We start from the raw sequence: 12246 nt of genomic DNA, 5'->3' as shown, positions 1-12246 counted from the left end.
CAAATAGCTCTATACATTTACAACCCAAAAAACTGAGGACCACTAGGCTTCGGCTCGACAAAATTGTCCAGCTCGAAATCATGCTCGACTCTCAAGGTTGGCTCATCTACTATCAAATTGAGGTCCGAACGAGCTTCTTTCAAGTCGAATCTCGAATAGCTCTATTCACGTACAATTACATCCCTACTCTAGTATTATTAATTATGAAGTCAAGAACAATCAAACCAAAGGATATCTGGAAAAAACATACTATACTTTTGCATTACCGTTTGCACAAAGAGGCAGTCTAGTCTCTCTACTGCAAGAATCCAACAAATCATATGATCTAAAACTAAAATCTGATCAATCTGATAACAATTCTAACTAGGAAGGCAATATAGCCGTTTTCAGAAGATTATGGATGCTGCAGAGACTTCAAACTGAACCAGTTTGAGAGTTACTTTTGCAAACAAGTCCAGAAAGATCCGTCTCAAAGAAGGCTGTGTGAAGAGACCTTATACATTGTTCTGCTTCACTGTCGTTTACGATCAATGATATATTCACCTTCGAAGCACCTTGAGAGATCATCTGAACGTTTACTCCATTACCGCGAAGGACATGGAACGCCTGCCCACATTAAGAAATCATTAGCATGAACCAAGTTTACAATGTAGTAATCTGGAAGCTTTCTGACAAAGAAATCAACGAGTACAAATTACAGTTGTTTAAGGTAGAAATACACGTGAATCACTTTAAGGTAGATAATAGCATGAGACAACTTGAGAAGAACGAGATAAATGGAAGTCGACATGGGAATCTTGGACGTTGCAGCAACTCTTTGTTTATCATGGTGACAGTTATTCTTAGGGAAACCATTCCATATATTTGAGGATAAGCAAAGTTAGTGAGGTTTGAATAAGACGGCACACCTTTTCGATTATCAGTGAGGATCTCTGAACATTTCCAATGAGAGAGATGATAGATCTGTGCTGGAGAAGATTTACAACAGCAATTTTTTTTAGTTCTCCCACCACATGGTCTAATTCCTGATCAGGAAATGCGAAGCGGGCTGAGAACTTTTTCCAACAAATATTAAACTTTCAAGGTTAGGAAAACATACACTCATGAGCTAGAAATAGGAAACTGATTAAAATTAGCTCAAAAAAGAAATATTTAGGTAAATGAAGTTCTAATATCATACGCTTGCCTGCTGGATAAGTTCTCTACTCCAAAGCTTGGAAGTGTCCAACGTCAAGGAAATACTCACTTCACTAGTGGCAACAACATCAACGGATATGCCTAGATCCTCAAAAATTGCGAAAACCTACGCAAAGCAAATATTAAGTGAAGTGCAAAAGGAAATGATAAAACTAATGGTGATTGCAACTATGTTGACATAAATATAGGCATTGCTTACCTTAGCAAGAAAACCAACCTGGCCAAGCATTCTTGTGCTCACGATATCCAACATTGTAACATTCCTTTTCAAGACAATGCTAGTAAGTACAGCCTGCACATACATGAGAAAAATACGTGAACAACATTACTTCATTAGAAATAAAACTGTTTCTCAACGCAATTAAGCAACTAGCCTCACTCATGTCCCTTGATCTAGTGATAAGGGTTCCTGGAGCTTTTGGATTGTAAGAGTTCTTCACCCGCACAGGAATACCACCTTCCCTAGCAGGCCTCATGGACTGTGGATGGAGGACCTTTAAACCAAAAAAAAACTTGGCTTAGTAGAGCAGCATACGAATAATAAAAGGAGACCCTAGTAGGAAATAATATTCAGAAGTGTTAGTGATACCTGGGCACCAAAATAAGCAAGTTCAGCAGCTTCATCGAAAGTTAGATAGGGCACAGGTGCAGCACGGGAATATATATTAGGATCACATGTGAGGATGCCATCAACATCTTTCCACACCTAAAACGGATAGAACAGTTGATTATTGTCAACCTCACAACATCATATAAATGTAGTTCATACAATAGAGCGGACATGGGAGATTACAACATCTAATACCATGGTTACAACTCCAAGAATTGGATTAAAAGAGTTTGAAAATGTGAATCGGTTTCATGTAAGTGAGAGGGCTTTAGTAATTTAAGCAGCATAAAAAGAATACAAATAAGAATCGATGATGGTTAACCTGGATTTCTCTTAAACCCAAAGCTTTCCCAATTGTTGTGGCAGTTAAGTCGCTACCACCTCTCCCTAGCGTGGTCACTGCACAACTTCTCCAACCCTACAATAAGGCCAAATACCCTCATAATTCACTGAAAAATGTACGAGGTAACCATATGAATAAATGAAATATAATATAGGATCATCGGGGATCCACCTTCCCAAGGAAGCCAGTAACAATAGGAATAGCAGAATCATTAATCCAATCCCCATGCAATCTCTTTGCCACAGCTGGATAGGTTGCTTCTAAAATATCCGCATTGGTGAAATCATCAGTGGTTATAAAACCAATGTCAAAGGCATCATACTGCAAAAAGATGTAAAATGTTGCTGTTATACAACAATGTGGTGTGCTGGCAGACGTTAATCATAATATATTATTCTCTGTATAAAATATGTACAGACAATTATAATCCTATAATGATTTATTATTAAATGATATGAAGAAAGCATACTTGTCCAGCTTTTACGCCTATTTTATTCAAATAGGCAGCAAAAAGCCTTGTGGACATGCATTCCCCAAAAGAAACCAGGTAGTCTTTTGTTCTTGGTGTCATCTCTTTCATCATAGCAATCCCATTCAAAAGCTGTTCCAACTCAAACAGGTGTTCTGCAGAATTGTTTTGAATAAAAATCAACAATAAAGAGATTAAACTGTCAATAACAAGAACTATGGCGCAAATACTTAAGAAGATGGAAACTTTGTCCAGAGTGATTTCTCAGACGACTAGACGAGGACTTAACTAAACAACAACCAACACAATATTCACCTAGAGATAGAGTTATCATAGTTGAGATAGTTAATTATGCATATAAGCATGCGATCCACTACATTAAGCTGACATAAAATGCATAAGGCATAAGCAAAATGGATTTCAATGGCAAGCAATCAAGACAGAAAATTTACTAGCCACTGGTCCTACATATAATATACCCCTTCCAGCAAGCAACTTTTTATCAGCTCATGCATACGATAAAACCAATTGGTGTGGCTTTATAAAACCAAGATTCCAGAAGAAGTGTCACTCACTAGATATAATTGTGCTCTCCACTCCTAGCTCATCCGCAGTCCTGAATACAACGAAGCAGAACTCTTTCAGAAAACCATTTCCTATAAAAAATGGAAAACTTGCAAACATAAAGCCAAACAACCTCAGATGCAACTCTTTGATGAAGGCCAATTCTTCGAGATCAGACACATTCGAAACACCACAAGTGACAGACTTCTCTCCAGCCTGCAACACAAGCCTCATGATCAGAAAACAAGTTACGAAAGGAGGATACCGAAGAAATCACAGCGTAACGAATACCGATAAGAGCTTGTTGGTCGTTTTCCCCATGGCAGAAAGAACAACGACAGGTCTTTCGTCCGGAAAGCTAAGAATGAGGCCAGCCACTTCTCTCATCCTCTCGGCTGAGGCAACAGACGAACCGCCAAACTTCATCACGCAAGTCAGCTCATTCTCGCTCGGTGTTTGATCAGAGCCGCGGCTCTGAGCGTCACTCCTTTCAAGCACATCAGCCCTACCACCCTCACATCTCAACCTCAGTGACAAACAGTGAGTCGAAAGGGAAGGCTGCCACGTCGGCAACGGAGCCGTGAAATGAAGACATTGCTGCCTACGAAGAAGCTCCATAGGCTGATATACGGAAGCATTTTTGCTCTTGGAGAAAAACTCGGTACACAAATGCAATGTCGCCGCCATGCCAAATTGGATCCTCGCGTACTTATTAATGGCGGAGAGAATGAAGAAATTTCGACTGATGAATTTAAAGCAGATCTTTTCGGAAGCGGAATGAGCTGAGGCTGAGCTATCGGAGAAAAGCGAGCGGAAAAACGTCAAAACGCCTAAAAAGGAGAAAAAACGTACGATCGCATTGAATCAATCAGGTTAACATAAACGCACTGCGAAAAAAATGGTGCAAACAACAAACATTGTATAGTACTATCATTTCATGATTTAACAGTTTGAGCTGAAATTGCATTGTTTCAATCGGAAACGCACCTGAGATGAGGTGTATAGGGCGAGGGGAGCGGCGGCGCGGAAGAAATGAGATGGTTTTGGCGGAGGGCAAACTGCGCGGCAGAGCACCAGCTATTAACAGTTGCAACGTTTTCTATATCTGCACACTTGCATAAAAAGGTGTTTTTATAATTAATTGTGTTGTTTTTATAATTAATAAAAACAAATAAAAAGGTGGGACAACATTTCATTAAGCAATTAACACTTGATTTATAATGCAGTCAATCAAGTTTATAGAAACAAAATACTAGTAGTAAATACTCCAATAACATTTATTAATGGAGTGACTGAATAATCATAATAAACGTTATATTTGGAATCATATATAGTAGTATTATATTGTTTTTATAATTAAGTGTGATTGATATATATTATCAAATGAAATATATATTAAAATATAATAAGATATAAGTACATAATAATATAGTATTTTTTAATGTAAAAAAAATAAAATACTCTTTATTGCATATTAAAAAATAATCTTATTTAGGATGATACATATTTTAATAGTACTGTATAATTAATAAAATACGATAAAAAAGAAAATATGGTGAAAATAGAAGAGAAAAAATAGCTATGAACTAACTAAATTTGGAATACAAGTAGTATTTTTTTTATTATATTTAGTAATGGATACAAAGAGATTGTAATAATTGTGTTTTGTGTCTGCCTTGCTTTACCATTAAAATAACTGGAGCCCTACTTTCTCTCGGCGCATTGCCTCTTCCGCTTTCATTTGATACCCAAATCTGAAGCCGTTATCGGGCTTCCAGTCATTAGCAACCAACTCCTTCATTATTCCCAGCAAGAAGATTTCCTCTCTGTCGCTCCATGCACGACGCGTCCTATCTGCATTATGTTACATGTATAATAGATAAGTACTCATTCACATGTAAACTTAAACAAAATTCCTCATATGGCATGCACAACAACCTTTGGATGCATAAGGAATTTGCTGACCACCATTGGTACGAAAGGATTGTGACATCTACATTAATAAAAACACAAATATTTAGTTCTCAGACTCAGAACAAACTCAGAACTTGATCGACAATACGCGGTGATGAATTACCTGCGTGAATTTTGACGTTGAAGGGTCAGCAATTTCCGCGGGAGTTCTAGGGTTGATGGCGGGAGGAGCATATTTGGTATTTTCTATGTGAATAGTAGGGACACATTAGTCAATTGCATGGACTCCAGCTAGAGTCACGTCGTATAAAACAAGGGAGTGAAAAAAGAGAAATTTTGTCCGTTACAAAACATATGTTTAATTGGATCACTAAACAGGCTTGTCCAAGCAAATAATCCAGGCCCAAATCCTAACCAACTAATTCCTATCAGGGCTAAAAAAACTGGCGCTAATGCTTATATCAACCTCTAGTATATATAGAGAAGAAAATTATCTTTGAAGTCACAAACTTATTTTGATCAATTATAATACTATTGCCAAAAGAGTAACGGTTTACTGTATTACACTATTACTTATTAAATTAGCAAATAGAGTAAATAACAAAAATCATAAATAAAAGATCAAGTGTACCAACTCCGTTCATGTTTAATTATTTTATTAAATATATATAAATCAGATATTCATACACCTTATGCTAATATGCGTATGTAGATTCAAACCCACTTGAATTATAGTACTAAGTATCAATAAAAGTCCAAAAAACACAAAAATTGCTGACTCCATATTTGGAAGAAATTATAGAAAGAAACTATAGAAAGAAACAAAATTTAGAGTCAAAGAAACCGAGAGAAACAAAGATATATGTCTTGTTGATAAAAAAAATGTCACAATTTATGAGAAGTGAGATCAGCTAGTAGTAAAATTTCACTCCAACGCTTTTCTATGTATCTTTCTAGTGACGACGAAGGTTTTAATTTTCAAATATTAACATATGAAAATTAATAAATAAAAAGTAAAAAAGAGTGAGAAATTGGAATTTGAATTTATGTATTGCTTTTGCACGCCAACTTCAATAAAGTCAACTATTTATCATTGAAAAATGTTTTTTGGCCATAGAATAAGTCATACCTATATTTTTGTAATTTAATAAAATAATAAATTTATATAATAATTTCAATATTAGAGAAAGAAAACTATCTTTAAAATATTAAAGTCATAAAATATTTATGATCAATTACAATATAAATAAAAGAAGAAGTGTTGCAATTTCTTTCATGTTTTATTAATTTATTAAATATATAAATCAGATATTCAGACACCTTATACTAATACCTAATGCAATTTCTTTCATGTATCACATAATGTGCATATATAGATTCAAAGCCTATATTAATAATATGATTCACACTCTATCTCATCACTTTCCTTTACATTTTTTAAACTCGAATCCAAGTCAAAATAGAACAGATATTCACGGACGGAGAGAGTAAGCTATATAACCTCTCCTAAAATAAGTTATTTTAGCCAAATACCCTCTAAACTGTATGACAATCAATAAAATCAAAAGTAAACTGAAGCCGCAGATGGAGTAAACGTTATTGATCGAATCGAACGTAAAAACAAAGTAAAAACAACATTATATACAAACTTTCACCCAGCAAAGACGCGGGTAAAATACCGTAAGACGCTAACTCCAGAAAACTACAACTGCTTGTGGACCGGTGAAGGTTACTTCAGCTGCCACCTGCATCGGCAAAAATTTAGATTTGGATTCAGATGGGTATTCATCTCATAACGCAATTTCAAATGCGTGATTGACAAGTGAAACTCAAGAGTTCTGTATACGGATGAAGGCAGTCATAGTAGTATATAATAGTAGAAGACATAACTGTTAAAATCATTCACTTTTATACCTCTGATCCGACCAGAGTTTGGTGACTTCATGGTTGATAAGGAGAGGGGCGTTAACGGGGGAGAAGGGACATTTTCTGTCTTTCCTGGATGAAATGCTGTTGCTCTCTCACTACTAGAGGGTATAGAGAAACTTCTGGAGACAGTTAGTTGCGGGAGAGGAAGTGGAGACCCTTCTTTTGATGACGTGTATCGGTTCCTATTAGTAGGAGAAATTTCTCGATTTCTACTGACTAATGGAGCTGAGTGTCCGATAGCCCCAGCAGAATGCATGGCCTTGGAGCCGAAAGGTTCAGGGGGTCGAGGGAGCTCGTGAAGCTCACTTATTTTGGGAGAAGATGCGGGCAGAGGTGGAGCATTCTGAGGCAGAGTCAACGGGGGTGGTGGAAGACCAGAAACAGAACCATGTAATCCAGAAACTTCAGTAGAGCTGATAGGTCCACTGGTGGGTACGAGTGGCTGCTTGTTAGATGATTTGCTGACTATCGGGCCAGAAAAGGCTTGCCTTTTTATCTTTTGGCTATCAGATCCACTCCGTGTGTCCAACTGCGGGACAGAAGGGGGTAGAGGGAGAAAATGCTTCTTGTTGCTGTTATCATCAGCTAGCACCTGAGATTTTGGAAGCTTGTGTGCCGATATATGGCCCTCTACGATTTTCTTCTGCTTCTCAATGTCCAGTGGAGATGAATGCCACAGATTTTTCGAGCTCCCACCGGAGGAGCTTATGGTGCCAGACAGGGATGTAGAGCTATTCGTCGAACTCTTTGGATTATCAGGAGTGGGAAGAACATGTCTGCTATATTTCTGTGCAGAATTCCTCATTTCTCTAATTCTTTCGGCAGGGTCAAACTTCTCAGCATATAATGGAGCAGAATGAATACCTGCTCTACGTTTTTCACTAAAGAATACGTCCCCTTGGTTTCTGCCAAAGCTTATCTGCATCTCAAGATTTTTTATTTGTGATGTTTGGGAACTTGATACACCCATCTGATCTAGCTGTGAATTCAGTGTAACAGGATAATTCAGACACAAATAACACAAGTTTAACAATTTGATCATTGAAAAGCTCACCTCCATTGAATTCCTGGACGTGGTAGCATTTTCAGGCTCTTTCCTGTTTAGGCTATAGTCGAAACTTAATTCCCCATCATCATTAGTCTGAAAACTGTCCACATCATTCAATTCACTTAACTCATAGTCAATGTGCTGCTTTTCTGCAATATTTCTAACATGAGGCTCTACAGCTTCAAGAGATTTTAGTCCTTTCCGGAAAAAGTTTAACTGGTTTCAGAAAAGTCCAAAACAAACATACATGAAAATTCAGGAGGGAAAACTATTGAAGACTTAATAAAAAAACAATAAAAATACAAAAACCTGTGCTGCATGGTGGCGAGCTGCCTGTGTTAAAAGACTCCGGGACTGCCCTTGCTTCAGTGATTCTACACGAAAAATGCACAGCCTTGAAACCTCATCATATTCATCACGAACCGCCTTCAATTGCTCCGAGGTAAAAGTTTCCCCCTTCGCATGTCGTGATTTTCTTTTTTCTCTAAATTGTCCCAACATGTACTCGAAGATCTCTCTGTAATTCATACGTGCAAGCATAAGAACATAAAATGGTGAAGAATATCCGGCAAAAAGCTGCAGGGAATGAGCAAAAACCTTTTCTCGTCACACTGCAATTTCATCTCCTGAAGCAATGAAGAATAGTTAACTAAAAATATTCACAATATAGGATAAAAATGAGTAGGATAGTGCTTGGACCTCCACTTTCTGTAGCTCACTCAGGAGAGATTCTGATGGATGTGTAATGGTCATGATAATATGAGACCGCTGAAATACAGGAATTGATGAGTTAACTTAACATTCTAAGTACTGCAAGAGATTGATAACAACATATACTAACATAGCTATCAACAAGTTTCTGAAGTTCAAGCTGCACTCTTCCCAGCAATGATATTGCACCTCCTGCACAATCATAGAAAATCTTGTAGAAAGTTACTTTGTTTTCCCAACATTTTGCAACATCCAATTATGTTCACACCAAAAGCAAAAGGAAAATGCTTTGATAAAAAAATCACAGAAAGAAACAAAATTTAGAGTAAATGAAACTGAGAGAACCCAAGATCAAAAGCAAAGCAACATTTCATAATTTTCTTATACTCTTGTTAATAAAAAATGTCACAATTTATGAGAAATGATAAGCCATTGGAAGCTCAAGATGTACTTGAATCAATTGAATTTTATTCAAACATAACTAATAAACTCACTTTGTTTACAATTATGATCAGTAAAATAGCAAAATTAAATCTAGAAAATTTAAGACTACAAATGTACAAGCTACAGAACTAAGCCACTTATAGATCCAATTGGTTTTTGCGCCAAGCAGCATATCTTGGACTTATCCTATCCCTCAGTTCTTGTGCATAACATCATTAAATATCATTTCTTGTTTAATGTATCCATTCACCTTTTCAAGCCATATAAAGAAAGCCAAATGAAAAACATAATAGCATCACCACGCACATTTCATTCAATAAAAAACAAAGAAATGGCTAGTAGTTGAAGCCACTGGCACTCACCTCTTTCTCCATCGTCATGCATTGCAGTTTTGTCCAATAAACAATTTCCCATCTCTATCAACGACTCTGAGAACTCTGTAGGATAATATGTTCATTGTCACATATAAGACAAGATTTATAAAGGACAATCTATTTATAGATGTTTGTTCTACTAACATACTGTAAGTATATACAGTATGTTCTAAACTGAACGATAACAGTCCGAATGATTAGATACTAATACTAATATCCATAAGTTTTTGAAACTTCAAAAGAAAAAGGACTACTATCAAGCAAGATAACAACACAATTCAAAGCAAAATCCAGCTCTTTCCACCCAAAAGAGAAGGATGTGAGCTACAAAATAAACATATAAAAAAAATTGTACCATAAGCACTATTTGCCGAAGCAGCTGCAGCAGAAAGTAAGCCATCATAGCATGCTCTCATATCCTTCATATCCTGCAAACGAAACACAGCAAATACAGCCTACTTATCTCGAAACATGTACATAATTCCCCATACATGGTGAGACGCTACTCCAATTATGAATAACTCAAAAAGCAGTAGCACCAAGAACTATCAACGCATTTTTCACAAGCTTGCCGCTTCACTCATAGCAACTAAACGGAATCTTAAGTCGAGTTTTCTAAAATCAAGCCAAGCAAAAAAATCCTAAAACACATGAATTCAGTTCCACTCGTCTCTTCAAACACCACACCAACTATTCACACATATATCAAAGCTAATAAGTAAGATTTTATCAGCAAACCACAGACATTAGTGGAGTAAGTCGTCAGCATTGGCATCAAAAGCAATGCACCATAACTATGCACAAAATTGACCTAGGATCTGAATTCCGACGCAGTGTAACGAGTGAATTGAGGGGTAATCTACTCGATTCACTACAACTAGAGCCAAATTCAAAGCTCAATCGAGAGCGGAAAAACCAAAGGGTGCAATAATTAGATTGCACCTTTGCTGCTTGAGCTAAACCATCTATATGCACCCAGATATGGTGATCCAAATCCTCCTCTGGCTCGCCCTTGCTCAGCCCCAATCTTCTCAGCTTCCCCAGTGGCGATTTCATCTCCGTCAGAACCAGCTGCAGTAATTCCACTTTCTACTACTATGAAATCCAACGAGACTAACCGGAATTTTTCAGCAACTACATCAATCAATCAATCAAACAGCAATATATTATACGAAGATGAAAGAAGAAAGGGGAAAAAGTGTGTAGTATAATTTAGAGAGAGAGAGATGCAGAAGTGGGAAGCAAATTCAGCTCTTCTGCTTCTGTTACAAACAGTCTTAATATAATAAATAAATAAAATTAGCAATGGAGACTGACAGACGTCTCTTCCATGTCCTTTTTGGTAATTTTAGTTGCGGATAACAATAGCCTAATTTTTGTTTAAAAAAAATAACTTCTTTCGAACTTAGCACCTTATGCAATAATGTCTAAGCTCCTTACTACTAGGACAAAGGCTCTGGTAAGACAATTCATTTTCGAGTTTGACTAAACACTAACATAGGATAGATTGAGAATTGGCGAAGATGGACTGGGTGCATGCAAAGATGGTAGTAATAAAGCCACCTGCTGATTCACATAGTTGTATTTTTCAACCATAAGGCTGTAATCCCACTATGGTGCTCATGCTGATTGGACTAAAATGAAATAAATGGAAATATTGATCGTCAAAACAAATATCATTAAATATATTGATATTATATCGAAAATTCAGAATTTTCACTGATTGTCAATAAATATCGTGAGAGATATTGAACTTAGTGCTTATGAAAATGATCGTATTTCTATTGCAGCGTCAATCCTGATTGGATTAAAATGAGAAAACGAGACTATTAGATTATCTAACTAAGGGAGTATTACTTTAAAAAAAGAGAGAAAATATATGATTGCTTTATTGACTTAGTTTGCCCTCCTAAAAGATGGTCAAACTTGTCTTATTTAATCATTTCTTTGTTCTCCCATTTATTAAAGTTTTCTTCCACATGTTGAAAGTTGAAACTGTTGATGGGAATTTAATTAAGCCGGAGATGTTTGCATGGGAATACAATTAATCGATTCTTGACTTAGCTTCAATAAATACATGAATTATATCCAAATTTTGGGTTTCTATTTTATTGGTGAAAAATTACTTAAATTTTATACTCCATACAGAAAAGTTGATAGGAAAAGTTAATGAAATGTGAGACCACTTTTTATATTGGTTTTATAATAAAATGTTAATGAAGTGAGTTAGTGGAATGTGTGACTTACTTACCATTTATGTAAAAATGAAGTGTGACAATTATTGTGAGACGGACCGAAATGGAAAAGAGTGACAATTATTGTGGGACGGATGGAGTATTTTTTAAATGTGGCATAAGGGAAATGTAAAAATGAAGTGTGGCAATTATTGTGAGACGGACCGAAATGGAAAAGAGTGATAATTATTGTGGGACGGAGGGAGTATTTTTTAAATGTGGCACAAGGTAAATGTAAAAATGAAGTGTGACAATTATTGTGAGACGGACCGAAATAGAAAAAAATGACAATTATTGTGGGACGGATGAAGTATTTTTTAAATGTGACTTAAGGTAAATCACTAAATTCCATAGGTAAGTAACTCAAACTTTTAGAGTTTGATATCTAAGGCTCTTGACGGAGGCTCCA

General features: G+C 36.3%; 2 protein-coding genes across 3 annotated transcripts; both read right to left on the bottom strand.

Annotated features, from left to right (window-relative positions):
- Positions 1–168: 168 nt before the first annotated feature.
- Positions 169–4262, bottom strand: LOC121780850 (aspartokinase 2, chloroplastic-like). Of its 2 annotated transcripts, XM_042178489.1 has the most exons (13): positions 4171–4262; positions 3475–4013; positions 3317–3399; positions 3195–3235; positions 2620–2774; positions 2322–2471; positions 2130–2225; positions 1787–1903; positions 1572–1691; positions 1397–1489; positions 1181–1303; positions 909–1025; positions 169–606 (listed from the first exon to the last, which is right to left on the bottom strand). In XM_042178489.1, exons 2-13 carry the CDS (start codon positions 3868–3870, stop codon positions 415–417), a joined length of 1683 nt encoding a protein of 560 aa, XP_042034423.1. In that variant the 5' UTR covers positions 3871–4013; positions 4171–4262; the 3' UTR covers positions 169–414. The 2 variants fall into 2 exon arrangements, with proteins under 2 accessions (XP_042034423.1, XP_042034424.1); XM_042178490.1 differs by lacking the exon at positions 4171–4262 and having other exon boundaries at positions 1187–1303; positions 3475–4009.
- A 2420-nt stretch (positions 4263–6682) lies between these two features.
- LOC121782642 (uncharacterized protein At2g33490-like) lies at positions 6683–10849 on the bottom strand. Its single transcript, XM_042180573.1, has 10 exons — positions 10546–10849; positions 9959–10031; positions 9592–9666; positions 8916–8977; positions 8774–8842; positions 8672–8700; positions 8384–8591; positions 8081–8290; positions 7012–8005; positions 6683–6842 (listed from the first exon to the last, which is right to left on the bottom strand). Exons 1-10 carry the CDS (start codon positions 10657–10659, stop codon positions 6832–6834), a joined length of 1845 nt encoding a protein of 614 aa, XP_042036507.1. The 5' UTR covers positions 10660–10849; the 3' UTR covers positions 6683–6831.
- Positions 10850–12246: the final 1397 nt, after the last annotated feature.

The sequence above is a fragment of the Salvia splendens genome, chromosome 20 (assembly GCF_004379255.2).
Source record: "Salvia splendens isolate huo1 chromosome 20, SspV2, whole genome shotgun sequence".
In the NCBI taxonomy this organism is placed as follows: Eukaryota; Viridiplantae; Streptophyta; class Magnoliopsida; order Lamiales; family Lamiaceae; genus Salvia; species Salvia splendens.
The sequence above is the reverse complement of the archived record's forward strand: the minus strand, read 5'-3'. Positions and strand labels throughout refer to the sequence as shown.